This window comes from Daphnia carinata, chromosome 5 (assembly GCF_022539665.2).
Source record: "Daphnia carinata strain CSIRO-1 chromosome 5, CSIRO_AGI_Dcar_HiC_V3, whole genome shotgun sequence".
Taxonomy (NCBI): domain Eukaryota; kingdom Metazoa; phylum Arthropoda; class Branchiopoda; order Diplostraca; family Daphniidae; genus Daphnia; species Daphnia carinata.
In genome coordinates, this window is record NC_081335.1 from 4,110,854 (window position 1) to 4,124,939 (window position 14,086).

The 14,086-nt window shown below is 39.8% G+C and overlaps 3 protein-coding genes across 3 annotated transcripts; 2 read left to right on the forward strand and 1 right to left on the reverse strand.

Moving 5' to 3' along the window:
* Window positions 1-668: 668 nt before the first annotated feature.
* LOC130697064 (acetyl-CoA carboxylase 1-like) lies at window positions 669-1,790 on the reverse strand. The gene is made up of 4 exons (XM_059495495.1): window positions 1,591-1,790; window positions 1,292-1,518; window positions 1,099-1,227; window positions 669-1,033 (listed from the first exon to the last, which is right to left on the reverse strand). The coding sequence occupies exons 1-4, from the start codon at window positions 1,637-1,639 to the stop codon at window positions 968-970; spliced, it is 471 nt and encodes a 156-aa protein (XP_059351478.1). The 5' UTR covers window positions 1,640-1,790; the 3' UTR covers window positions 669-967.
* Window positions 1,791-4,741: 2,951 nt separating this feature from the next.
* Window positions 4,742-6,139, forward strand: LOC130697063 (repetitive organellar protein-like). Its single transcript, XM_057520173.1, has one exon. The coding sequence runs from the start codon at window positions 4,742-4,744 to the stop codon at window positions 6,137-6,139; it is 1,398 nt and encodes a 465-aa protein (XP_057376156.1).
* Window positions 6,140-10,320: 4,181 nt separating this feature from the next.
* On the forward strand, window positions 10,321-14,070 carry LOC130695821 (exostosin-3-like). The gene is made up of 10 exons (XM_057518879.2): window positions 10,321-12,244; window positions 12,328-12,450; window positions 12,515-12,608; window positions 12,678-12,808; window positions 12,875-13,000; window positions 13,074-13,201; window positions 13,275-13,399; window positions 13,467-13,615; window positions 13,684-13,788; window positions 13,856-14,070. The coding sequence occupies exons 1-10, from the start codon at window positions 10,625-10,627 to the stop codon at window positions 13,859-13,861; spliced, it is 2,607 nt and encodes an 868-aa protein (XP_057374862.2). The 5' UTR covers window positions 10,321-10,624; the 3' UTR covers window positions 13,862-14,070.
* Window positions 14,071-14,086: the final 16 nt, after the last annotated feature.

The following is a 14,086-nucleotide window of genomic DNA, read 5'->3' on the forward strand; positions in this document are numbered from 1 at the left end:
CGTCCACCCGTAGTTTCAGGAAGCGGATACGGTTCATGTCCAATTTAATCGGCATTATATCAGGTACATAAATTTCTTCGAAATACTGTGTCAAACTATAAAAAGAGAGAAGTAGAAACCGGAAAAGAAACATTTTCAAAAACTTACTTCTGTAAGCATTTGTCTTGTACCTTGTATTAAAGCACGAACCTGGCCAAGGGCAGATTCGAGCTTCAAACGGCAAAGTTTTCCAACGGAACAGGGCTTGCGACAATCACCCAGAATAGACACGTCAATTACTTAGAAATAGAGATGGTACCTTGAATTGGCTCTCTAAGCATTCAACGGCGATTTGATTGTCTTCCCGAAGGCAGCCATCAGTTACTCCTTTGTTATCCAAAAACCAATGACGAAGCATGGCTTCGGCTTGCGGATGAGTAAGTTATTGCTGAACTTCAATAATTTGACAAACGGTTTCCTTTTTTAGGCGGTGGCTCCGCAAATACCAGTAGAACACACGCGACTTTTTCAACGGGAAGATGTCCTGAATAACACCTTTCTTAGGCAAACGCCTGGTGTGTCGTGCATGTTGGCAAATACGTTAAAACCTGTAACCAACATCGACTAAAAATTTATTGGAACTCACGAACAAGAAAACTTCAAGAAACAAATTGTTGCGATTTACCTGGCCATGCATTGAGGCTAGTAAATCTTCACGTTGATTTAGTTGCTGCTCAAGGCTTCTTTTTTGTCTGCTCGGCACAATTCCGGCTTGGACAGTTTTTCGCGCAGTTCATGGATGACTAGATCAATGCATGCACTAGTCTTGAGCAAGTATTTGAGTTTGAACTTGGCTTTGACTACGTCCTCCGGTCCATAAAACGCCTGCGCGCGATTCTGGATCCACATACATTTCCAAGTACGATTCGTTCATAGTTGGGTCAATGATGACCCAGGCTCCCCTTCGAAGCTCGGGAAATGGTGGGATTTAGACCATTACGGGTTGTTTACATTCACGTAATGCGCCCACAATATATGCGCCGAATTTAACCACCTTTTGACGAATCGAATCCGTTAACCACTAGCCTCCAGAACTGAAAATTCATAATTAAAATTTACCTGCTCATCGCTTTCCTTCCTTCCTCCCGAAAAACCACGCCAATCGGTAAAAATGATCAATGGCAAGTCTTCACGGCTAAAATCTAGACTAATTTGAACCGTCTTATAGGCGGAATCAGGGAACCAGATCTATTGTTATCGTCAAAGAATATGAAGTTACTATTTTGTTCGGTTCATCAACCAGTTTATTTACCTGTCCAGCTTGTGAGATCACTTTGGCTTCAGAATCAAGGTTGGCGGAATCAACAGGCACAATTAGTTCTACCATGCGCGTCTCGATGGCAACAACTCCTACAATGATACCATCTAATCTTGCCATGCCACAAATGACAGTTTGCACCCAAGTAGCCCTAATCTCATCAAATGATCCTCGCTCAAAGAAACCATATTCCCATTCGTCCGGATGCAACGGGGTTTTGCCTGCAGGGAAAAATACAGAAATGAAGGCTCATTCCAAACCTAACTGTAATGGTAATTGACCGAACTATTTACCTTCTAGATAGGAGCCATCGAAGATCGTAAGGCGCTTTGGTTGGCACATACTTAATTTCACGTTCACTGAAATCGTAAATCGGATTGATAGGGAGAGGCGAACCCTAGCATTTGGGATGTACGACAGCCAACGCAAAATAATTTTGATGCCTTCCAAGTCGTGGGCATCCGTAAGATGAGAAACCACCGTTATTGTATAAATTCTGAATGCCACCAAGTTGTGTCTGTTAGGACCACTGTACCCCCTGTCAAAAATGATGTGCGAATTTTCAATCTGGAGGACACGTGCCTGTTCTGAAAAGATACGCAACACAGCCAATGGTTCGGCATGACACCAAGGAAATTGCCCTAATTAAACAATAAAAATAAAGTTAAAAATTGGATATACGGCGTAGGGCAGTGAAGATTCTCCAGCAATCATTCCAGAATGACGGAGATTCTCAACGCCTAGACCACCTTCCTTGCCAATGTTTGTTATTCTGTACCGTGCCTCAACATGCTCCTTTTAATTCAGCTCGAACTGAATTCACATCTGCTACTTTCTTGAAATCATGAAAAATCAGATAAATGTACCTAGAACCCATTTCGGGATCATTGCTGTCGACATCCGCCACACGGAAGAGGTATTGTATCTAATCCGCCAGGCCAATCACCGTTCTGCTATTAGCAGCGATATGGGCACGGCGTATTTTGAGTGCCCAGGCCAACTGTGATAGGGCAAAAAAAAAGCTTATCTTCTTGTGTATCACACGGGACGATCACGAAAGTGATATCATTCCAAACGACAATGATTTCACGACTAGTTGCGTACTCTGGTGTGATGGGTTTGGCTCTCCACGCTACCATAATGCTACTATTCTCATCTAAAGTTCCATCAGACATAAAAAATTATCCTAAACAAGCAAGAGTATATAAAAGAGTAACGTACCTAGAAGTATTTTTTGTTCGATTAAATTTCCTTAGACGTCGAGTAACGTGCTCGGCTTTCTACTCAAGAATATTTCAACTCGGTGGATACGGTCGACGTCTCTACGATGGGACACTTGTTCAACTGGACCATGAGTTATGAACTTATAGACATTCAATTTCTTTACGGACGTATTGATCCGGGCGCGACAGCTCTGAAACCCCTTGGAAAAAACAAAAACATGTCATTGAAATAACTGACTTTCCTTCAGCAAAGAACTTTGCCACCAACAAAACCAAGCAGGTCGTCTGGATGATATCATTTTGTCTGCACTAAGTTTGCGAGAGCCTTACGTTAATCAGCTGAGGCAATTATTTCCGGTAGGTAATTATGGCTCGTGTGGAAATTTAACGTGTCCTCATTGTAACATTTCAGACTTCTTGTCCGATCCGGAGTGCTATTGTATGCTAGAAAAGAAGTGCAAATTTTATAAGTCTTTTGAAAACTCCATATGTACAGACTATGCAACAGAAAAGTTCTTTTTAGATTATGGGCACGATGTGATACCTGTGGTATACGGGGGATAAACTCTAGCCAGCTGGCACCTCTTCATTCGGTCGTAATGTGTGCCAGAGATATTTTGCGGTATTTTTTCTTCTTTTGACAAAAACCACATCCTCGAGGTAAGATGGGGGGATCTTGTATGTTGCCTTGCATGGAGTGTAACGGGAATCGAAAGTGTGCTATACCTTTACACTTTGCCTGTAAAAAAGGTATCAAATATTTTCCTAGATGAGACACCAGCTCACCATTATTTAAACCTAAAGACAAAGTGATGCATCAACCATTGACTATGAACTAATCAACAGCTTTTTAAAATTTAACCTAATAGATGAAAGTCTCATCACATACCCAACTATTATGTGAAAAAATTGCTTTTCAACAGAGCTACTTTTCAATTCTGTCCTGGATGAATATTAGGATCACTGAATGAGCAGCAAATGGAGAAATTTATAAGGCACAAGACAGGAAATATTGAAGAAATTCACTGCTAAATTTACTTACCTTGTATAACACTCAATTTCATTCAGGTCCTTTGGTATGCAGTACACAAACTTAGCGTGGGAAAGGGGCAGTTCCAAAAAAAACCTATAATGTAAATACATGCAATTGAAAGCCAACCATGCTTACTTTGATATTTTGACTAACTAACACAATGTTTATTTACCTCTGAGATGCAGCATAGAAAACCTATGGGTCAGGTTGAACTGTTTTTTTACTAGCCTCTATGGATACAGCTACCGAAGATCACATGTGGTGTTTAAAATACATCTGCAAGTTTGAATACTCTAGAGAAAAATCAACACATGACGAAATATGATAAACCATGCATTTGTAAAACGTCATTGACAGCAGGACAGAAGAAGACTGATGCACATTCCTGGGGCTACGTAGAAGTCGGTGACCTCACGGTAAATTTCATCCTAGCCATCGAACGTTTTCGAACGAATTATCACAATCTAGTTTCCCCAAGTTTAAGTATTTGAACGAGGAAACGTCTCGTTTGGCGAACAGACTACATACAGCATACACAATGGTAAAGGATCGTCTGCATTCTGCCGAGGTGCTACTGTAAATTACAAGGTATAAAATTCAGAACTGTTGATAACTAGCTGACTTTTATGAATGATTATGATCATGCAATCTGCAATAATGCAACCTGTGTCAAAATATCCACCTGATCTGGGCTTAATGAAAGGGCAAGCAAGTCGCGATAGACAATAAAATTATGCAGACAGGATTAGATTAGAAAAAAGTTAATTTTTGTTTTGCCAGATTTGTGGTATATCGATCTTTCGTGTTTGTGTTGCAACTTTCACATAGGCCACGCCAACTGCAACAATAGTTCCCGCATAATGACGCGTAATCGCCTTATGGCGGTATTGCATGCAAACTTTACTTCTACTATTTTCGCACGTTTATTTTGATGCAATTGATATTTTTTTCACTGAACCATGTTTTTAAAATATTAATTTCTTTGATTGGCATCAGTTTAGTTCACTGTAAAAAAAAACAGATGTGAAAAGTACGAAAACGGAAAATGCCAAGCGGTGTACTCTGGCTGCAAGCACATAGCTGCAGCTTTGATTCTGCAAAAATATCTGCATTTTCAGAACTTCCAAGCGATTTCAAGTGATACCAATTGACTTCAAGTGATTCCAAGTGATTTCAACTTTTTTGAAAATGCCTTTTTTCGCTATGTTACCCTGTTTCGTTTACCAGTGGCAATCCATTTTTCAAGGAAATTCTGAAAAAGGTGTCGCCGAATCGGCCCCTGTGGCGATTACTTATGCACCGTGTGGCTCGCTAGATCAATCTGAAGAACTGATTCATCTACCTGCTGGGAACCAAGAGTTGGAATGTGTGTTGGAAAGAGCGCTGAAGGTTCAGCTTGCTGACCTGATGGAAGAGAGGCATGTGGCTGTTTCGGATAACAAACAACTGACCGATATCATCGACAACATGAAGTTGGAAGCTATGGTGGCCAGCGCTGCGCGTGAGGAACTCACCAGGCAAAACATCGAGTTGCAAAACGAGTTAAAGAGGAAGGATTGTGATCTCCGGCGGACTGAGGAAGAAATGAAAGACATCATCTTTTCTAAGCATCAAGGTGCAAACAAGATCGGTCTAATGCAGAAGGAAATCCGGAACCTCAAGAGTCGTCGAATGAGTTATGAAGAACGTATCTCTCGCCTGGAAAAGGAATTAGCTGATAAGGAGAATCAACGAAAAGTAGAGCAAGGCCAGCAACAAGCTAAGATGGAGCGTACGATGGCGTTACATGCCAAACAGCTGAACGACATTGAGTCGGAGAACAAGGTTTTCGAACAAAGGATGGTCAAGCAACACCAGCTCGACATGGACAAACAACGTGTCCATTACGAATCCGCAATGGCAGAGTTACGCAACCAACTTCAGACGGAACATCAAGCCCGTTTACATTCGGCATCAGAGGAGGCGAAAGCCCAATACGCGGCTAAGTATTCCGAGACTTTTTACAATTTTCAAATAAAACTGCGAGGCTTTCGCAAGAACGCCGATTCAGCGCGCACGGAGGCTGAACACCTAGCCAAGAATCTGGAAGAGTGTAAGAAGAAACTTTTGGAGATGGAGACGGCAAACCGCCTTCTGGAAGAGGCGCTGCATAAACAAAAAGCGACCTCAAATGCTTATTTTGATGAACTGATCGCCAATCATGAAACCATTGGCCGAATGCGCGACTTTCACGCAAAATTGCTCGAAAACCGGGATAGGCATATCGAGCAATTACAACGAAGAATCGAAGAATTGGAAAAGCGAGCTGAAAAGGATGTAGATGTAGTCGGACCTGATTACTACAAACTCTTGGGAGTCGAGCGGAACGCTGGAACGAGCGAGGTTAAGTCGGCATATTATGCAAAATCGAGAATCCATCATCCCGACAAGCATCGAGACTCGCCCGACCAGAAAAAACATGAAGCTATTTTCAAAACGATTAAATATGGCTACGAAGTCATATCTAATAGCCATTCGCGGCGCAAATACGATAAATGGCTCGACATGACATCGGTTCGACTGGCCCATCAAGAGAAATATTGTTAACGGATTTCTAACTCTACGTTAACAGCCAGATGTGCAGGTCAACGTTGCACACAAAACACCTCGCAATCTTTCTTAAATCCTTTGGCTTGACTTTTAAGTCACGAGTAGTAATGTAAAGCGCCGTGCGTGTGACTGCCCAGTCAGCGTCTATGTGAGTCTTTGGAATGATGTTTTGTCATCTTCCCTCGACTCTGGGAAGTTCTGACATCGGGTAATTGCATGCACCCGTGTTGTTCTGTCTGCGCGGGAATTTACGTTACTCCGTTGAAATTCCACCCTTTCCTCTTTCTCGAAGACGGAAACCAAAATTCAAGTGTGCGATATTGTCATCATACATCGTTAACTAAGACTGGCTGTAAGCGGTCTTAGTAGTAAATCCTTTGGCTTGACTTTTTAGTCATGAGTAGTAATGTAGAGCGCCGTGCGTGTGACTGCCCAGTCAGCGTCCATGTGAGTCTTTGGAATGATGTTTTGTCATCTTCCCTCGACTCTGGGAAGTTCTGACAACGGGTAATTGCATGCACCCGTGTTCTGTCTGCGCGGGAATTTACGTTACTACGTTGAAATTCCACCCTTTCCTCTTTCTCGAAGATGGAAACTAAAATTCAAGTGTGCGATATTGTCATCGTACATCCTTAACTAAGACTGGCTGTAAGCAGATTCTGACCGAGAGACTTCATCTTAGCTCGGTCACACAAACATGACAACAAGAACATGTCAAAGTTAAAAGGTGGCTCGACTACTTTAAAGTCACAAGTACTGAAATAAATCGCCGTGTGTCACTGCCCGGTAAGCATCCCAATGAGTCTTGGGAATTATGCTTTATTATCTTCTCACGACTCTGGCGGATTTTCTGACATCCAGTAATCACACATACCCGTGCAGATTTATCCATCCATTACTTTATGACTTTGGAATACCACCCTTTCCTTTCTTGAGGCTAAAAACAAAAAGGCAAAAAAGGCTATATATTCGTCAAGATACCTACCGTAGCCTGAAAATAGTTCCTGTTCAAGCAGATTCATCGAATTTCGAGTGCTACTTACCTAAAAACGGCGATTTTGACGAAGCCATGAATCTCCTCTGCCAAGATCGCCGACCAAAAAATGATGTCTAGTAAAGGGTAAAATCGGACAAATGAGGGTAGCAGCTACTCGTTTTCCATCACTTGATTCAACTGAAGTGCTGCTTATAGTATACATCCCTTTGTATCCTGTGACGTCCCAATTTCATTTTGCTTTTGGCTCCTGTAAATTCGATATCAATTGCTGTTTTGCCTTTTTTCTATGTTTACCAAAGTTCTGTTACCTCACACAACAACCGGATCAAATGATTTGACCGCTGCTTACTTTGCAGTCATGCAAAGCGCAAGTAGATCTTCAAAGTCCAAATCATTCTCCTATTATGACTAAATTGGTTCTAAACAGGAGATAAATTCATTAGACTGCATCGTCTCAAACCCATAGCAATTTAACATAGAAGAAAAACGAGGCGAACCAAGAAGATCAAAACATGCTCCGGAACGAAATTCGAATCCGTTATTATACAATTCTTGTAACCAATAACAACTTACAAATTCTACATTAGCATTTGAAGTTAACCCCAATTGCAAAATACAAGTATTGTTAACCTAAAAAATAAAATTTTATGTTATTTGTTAGTAGTTTAGTAGGGGAAGAAAAGGTGTATAAGATTGTTAATATCAACACTAGCAAAAAATCAAACGAGTAAAACTCGGTAAGTAAATCAGTGTCATTGACAGTCCAGAAAAAGAAATTCGTAGGCTAAAACGAAAAAATTACGTCGTATTTAGAAGGTATGGTTTACAGCATTCGGTGAAAGACTTAGTGGGAATTGTAGCTTGTGGAGTTCCCATTGTAAATAGTACGTCCAAGGCCACAGTTTTAAATATCACTTCTTTTGTGGCCATGTTCCATTAGGGTTTTGCACTACTGTCACAAATGTTTGATCATCATTCAACTCATTTCCTGCATTGACGGCTTTTCCATAGATAATTCTCCATTTAGTTGGTTGTTTGAATTTATCCAGAGAGGAATTGTTTTTAGGAATTTCCAAACTTTCATGTAGAACTCGTAAGAAGTAGACCCCACACAACAATTGGATCAAATAACTCGACTACTGCTTACTTTGCAACCACGAAAGTGCGACGTAGATCTCCAAAGTCCAAAGCATTATCCTGTTATGACTAAATTGGTTCTTAACAGGAGGTAAATTCATTAAGCTGCAATGTCTCAAACCTATAGCAATTTAACATAGAAGAAAAAGGAAGCGAACCAAGAAGATCAAAACATGCTCCGGAACGAAATTCGAATCCGTTATTATGCAATTCTTGTAACCAAGAACAACTAACAAATTCTACATTAGCATTTGAAGTTAACCCCAAATGCAAAATAAAAGTTTTTTTAAATCTAAAAAATAACTGTGTTATTTGCTAGAATAAACTACTATGGGAAGGAAAAGGGTATAAGATTGTTAATATCACCACAAACACAAAATCAAACGAGTAAAACTTGGTAATTAAATCAGTGTTGTGTTGACAGTTAACAAAAAGAAATTTGTAGGCTAAAAAGAAAAAATTACGCCGCATTTAGAAGATATCGTTAAGAGCGTAGGGTGAAGACTTAGTGGGAATTGTAGCAGGTGGAGTTACCATTGTAAATAGTACGTCCAAGGCCACGGTTTTGAATATCGCTTCTTTCGGGGCCATGTTCCATTAGCGTTTTGTGCTACTGTTACAAATGTTTGATTGTCATTCAACTCACTTCCTGGATTAACGACCTTTTCGTAGATAGTTCTCCATTTGCTTAGCTGATTGGATTTATCCAGGAGTTGGTTTCACGAATTTCAAAATTTCCATATGGAACTTTTTCGTCAGTCTCTTATCCAAAACATATTTTATGATTTGTTGAATTTTTTTTTTTTAATAACCCCTTTCATTTTACCTAGATTATCTCTTTGGCAGTATTTTCTTCCGCAAAGATTCCAATAAATGTTAGGATACTTGTTCATTAAGCTATGTCAAGTAGATTTTCATCAACAGATAGCTTATCAGGTTACTATCATCTTCAGACTAAAAAAGTCAATAACAATGCTTTATGTGTTTTATGAGATTAATCAAAAGTACCTTTTGGATCATTCATGTCCGACCAGGCGCAATTAAGTTCCATACTGGCTCAAGTACCAATACAAAATCAATGGTGTCTACTAAATGTTTTTTATATTCCTGAATATTTCTATAAATAAATGTTAATTATATAGATAACCTGAAAAATTAAAATAAACCTGTAATTATCTTTTCAGGTACATGAATTATCGACATTTACAGATGACAAAATGGATCTCCAAGATTGTTAGAATTGCATATACTCCATCCAATATACTATTTCCACTGACTTTTGGTTGATAATCAACGTTTACCTTACCAAATAGAAAACACAATATTAGAAGTGGCATGGGATTGTCCAAATCCAAAGACTAACTAAAAATCAACTAATATTTAACCTTTGCCCCTCTGGAAAAGAAATCTGTTCTCCACCTGGTTTAGCAACCATTATCTTGCAGGAGCTCAGACTACTTAGTAACAGCCATTGCTTTGATACAATTTGGGTGAAAAAAGGCCATTAATCGGTTTAGAGAAGTTCAAAAAATTTCTGAATTTGATTCCATGGTGCTAGGATGAGCTATTATTTTTTCTTCTGTTTTTTTACTGCAACTGCAAGATAAGGCTCTTGTACGTTGAAGTTAGCAGCGTAATCAAAATTATCCCGTATGCGTCTCGATAGCCTACACTAATGACTACAACAAAGCGTGGCTTCCCGATGTAACAGTGAGAAATACTCATTTCGTTGCATAAAATTTCTAGAATTTCTATTCGAACATCTACTCCAGCAAGTTGCTTAAGATATTTACCTTCTATTTGAGTATTCCATGGTGATTTTCTTTCCTACAACTTTCAGTTCTTAACAAACCATTTTCTTAGATTACGGTAACGAATGAAACAGTACTGGAGAAGGTAACCAGCAGCCATCAGCTGGAGACTCCAAAAAATAAGCCATCTAGCGACCGCAGAAAAGGTGTCGCGCCAGTAGGTTCCGTAATAAGCCGTACCTCGGGAAATCAGGGCGTGCCTTAGTTGTAACGTTGTCTGAGTTTTCTATTCAGTTGTTTAATTAAATTGTATGTTATTTTGTTTATGATTTAGAAATTAATTGGAGCACCGTATAATTTTTTTCACCTGTTATTTGCATTAACTGTGGAACTATAAATTAAACTGACCATGTAATTTAATTTTTCTAAGACCGCGACGTTAGCTAGAAGAGACCTCTTTGATTTACACTGATCAGTGGTAATACTTTTTGTAAAAACAACACAAGATTGTAATTCCCATATTTTGAGGACTTCGAACATGGTTCAACTAAATTAAAGCACATTAGAAGCTGGTTTTCCGTAGAGTCATCAAGAAGTATGGAAACTTTCGAATTTCGTCCGATCCTATCGGGTCTTCCGTATCAGAAAAGAAATCGAGACGGAGGTTTTTGTCACTGGCTGTCAACTGTTCGGCTGTCTCGTATAATTTTTTGTATACTGATAGTTCTAGTCATCATCCCCATTGTTACTCACTATTACTTGTCTAGTGTTGGAAGTGAACAATCAGAATCATTCCATTCAAGAAACAAACTTGACCTCCCAGATGATCTTGGTTCAGCCAAAGCAAGTGAAGTGAAAGTGCGTATTGAAGAAATGTTGAGAATAAAGATGTCTGTCAACAATGAGCTCAGAGATTTGGAAGCTAAACGTCAGAAATTGCAAGCTGAAATCTCTTCCTTAGGAATGAAAATAGAAGAACTGAAAAATGAAGCTGGAAGGAAAGTTGTGGAACTTGATCGTATCAAACTTTCCATTAGTCAAGCAGAAGTAGCTCATCTGGAAATTCTTGAAAGAAATCAACCTGAACTTAGGCTACCTGCAAAATTAGAGCCAAATCCTTTGTATGACATTCTTCCCATGCCAACTATGGAGGCTGAATCAAATTGCAGCATCTTTTCTTGTGTTGATTTCTCAAGATGCTCCCTTATATCTAATTTTCCTGTCTACATTTATCCATTCAATGGAGAAGGATATGAAGAAAGAATTTCAGCTTCCCTATCTCAAACTTTTAACTACAATCCCCATATAACTTCTAATTCTCAAGAAGCCTGTCTTTTTATTTATGTCAACTCATCTCCAGAATCAGAATTACGAAAAAATCTACAAAATTTATCCCACTGGGCTGGCGATGGTCGCAATCACATTATTTTTAACATTGGCTTCTTTCCAAAAGAAATGCCGTCTTTGATTTCTCATGCTGTCAATGAAAACTCTACTTTCGGAAGAGCCATGATTGTTCAGTCAGTGTTTCACACATACCGCCCCCACTTCGACCTGCTCGTTCCCCCGTTACTTGGACCTCCGGGAAGTGATGTTTGGTACGACTTGCCATCTCTAACACCTGCCAGGCGGCGATACCTACTATCTTACAGTGGCCACCTGCAAAGTTCCTCTGAAGTCCAAAAAACGTTAGAGCAGCTAACAGCATCTAGTACTAGCGATGAGTTTTACTTCGAATTTCAGTGTTTTCACCCTAAGAACGAATCGGATAGTTCCTTGTGCGGCACCATCCAGACAAGATCTGCCGTTTTGCAACAGTCGACATTTGTTCTAATTCCGCTACCTCCAACTGATCTTACGTCACTAGCTGTTCAGCTGAGACTTTACGAAGCTTTAAAGTACGGATCAATACCAATAATGGTTGGAAATCACAATGCCAAATTTCTCCTACCGTATGAGGACGTAATTGATTGGAATCGTGCACTTATCAAGCTACCTACTTCGAGATTACCGGAATTGCATTTCTATGCTCGAGCTGTGACAGACCGTGATATTCTAGCTATGCGCCGACAAGGTCGTGTTTTGTGGGAAAAATACTTCGGTTCTATTCAAAGCATTGTTGATAGCGTTATAGCCGTTTTCCGCCACAGAATTGGCATACCACCACCAGCTATTCTCGATGAGCCATCCCCTTCTGTCTTCAACGAATCTTTTGTGGTAAGATTGATATTTTCGTTATAGATACCAAAATCAAAATAGGCTGTAAAAATGTTTAAAACCTTTTCTTCATTCAATTTCAGCCTTTGAAGACCGAAGCTGCCATCCAAGATATCAATGGAGACCTAGACGAAAATCTGGGACCCATAGAGCCAGCCTATCCATCGCCGAAATTTCAGCGCAATCTGACCTTTTCGCTTCTGCATGTAAATTTGTATAATACTTTTATAAGATGGAATTACAGCATTATCTTATTGCACTGTTCTTTAGGGATACGAAATGTGGAATACATGGACTCACCCTTTTCATCTGTTTCCGCAAACACCGTACGATCCCGTGATGCCATCAGACGCAAAATTTCTTGGTAATCAAAAACAACTCATGTTCGTTCTTTTTCATAACATTTTTTGTTACCCAAACTACTGCTATGCAGGATCGGGTCTTGGATTTCGCCCCATCGCTGGGGGAAGTGGTGGTTCTGGCAAAGAGTTCAGCGAGAACCTCGGTGGTAATTTACCACGCGAGCAGTTCACCATCGTCATTCTCACATACGAACGAGAACAAGTATTTATCCGAATCGCCATATAAATGATTATTCCATATTAATGACTCTTCTCTGTGTGTTTTTAGGTGCTGATAGAATCCGTTGCCCGCTTGAATGGACTTCCGTACCTCCATAAAGTTGTGGTCGTTTGGAACTCTCCTCGACCACCGTCTCCCGACCTCAAATGGCCAGAAATCGGTGTCGAAGTTCATGTAAATATTTACAGGCTGCCTATTAAAAAAAAATAAACTAGAAATAAGTGAATTACGTATCATCACCTTTTAGGTTATCCGCACCTTGAAAAACAGCCTAAATAATCGATTTTTACCGTACGACGTGATCGAAACTGAAGCTGTTTTATCGGTGGACGATGATGCCCATTTGAGACATGATGAAATCATTTTTGGATTCAGGTATAGCAATTCGTTCCATTGGCTAAGCATTTCCATTTTGATATGGTACTAATTCTTCTTCCAAACCCTCTAGAGTATGGCGTGAGCAGCGTGACAAAGTGGTGGGTTTTCCCGGCCGGTTTCATGCTTGGGATTTAGAACACAAAAACTGGGCATACAATTCCAACTACTCGTGCGAGCTGTCCATGATTTTAACAGGTTTGTCTTAATTCGTGTAAGGCAACGTCAAACAAAAAAAAATTAACTTTTCGTCCTACACTAATAGGTGCAGCCTTCTACCACAAGTACTACAATTATCTCTATAGTCTCGTTATGCCACAGGCTATTAGAGATAAAGTGGATGAGTTCATGAACTGCGAAGATATAGCCATGAATTTCTTAGTTTCACACATCACCAGACAACCCCCAGTCAAGGTAAGAGTGATCGTATCTCAACGGAACACGAATTTTAAATGTTATCCGCAATCTGAAATGCCATGTAGGTAACATCCCGTTGGACCTTTCGTTGCCCGGGATGCCCTGTATCGCTCTCTGAAGATGAGACGCATTTTCAAGAGAGGCATAAATGTATAAACTTTTTTGTAAAGGTAAAGTCTTACAATGGCCTGTCCAAAAAATGAAGATACCTAAAAAGACTAAATTTTGCATGAACAGGTGTAAGGCTATATGCCGCTGCTCAATGCGCAGTTCCGAGTAGATTCAGTTCTATTTAAAACACGGATACCACATGACAAACAAAAGTGTTTCAAATTTATTTAACTGGAAAGCTTAAACAATTTTAACGGAGGCAGCGCATACCAATTATCATTCGTGTTGTAAAACCATTCACCATGAGTCATTCTTGTTCATGAATACAATGCAAAATTACATTACTTAAGCTACAAA

Bases quoted from the DNA above. Each gene is read 5' to 3' on its own strand.
- LOC130697063 (XM_057520173.1), top strand. From the start codon at position 4,742: ATGCCTTTTTTCGCTATGTTACCCTGTTTCGTTTACCAGTGGCAATCC.
- LOC130697064 (XM_059495495.1), bottom strand. From the start codon at position 1,639: ATGTGCCAACCAAAGCGCCTTACGATCTTCGATGGCTCCTATCTAGAA. The intron at 1,519-1,590 runs GTAAATAGTTCG...TTTTCCCTGCAG, and splicing joins CGATGGCTCCTATCTAGAAG to GCAAAACCCCGTTGCATCCG. The intron at 1,228-1,291 runs GTAAATAAACTG...CGATAACAATAG, and splicing joins TGATCTCACAAGCTGGACAG to ATCTGGTTCCCTGATTCCGC.
- LOC130695821 (XM_057518879.2), top strand. From the start codon at position 10,625: ATGGAAACTTTCGAATTTCGTCCGATCCTATCGGGTCTTCCGTATCAG. The intron at 12,451-12,514 runs GTAAATTTGTAT...ACTGTTCTTTAG, and splicing joins TGACCTTTTCGCTTCTGCAT to GGATACGAAATGTGGAATAC. The intron at 12,609-12,677 runs GTAATCAAAAAC...ACTGCTATGCAG, and splicing joins ATCAGACGCAAAATTTCTTG to GATCGGGTCTTGGATTTCGC.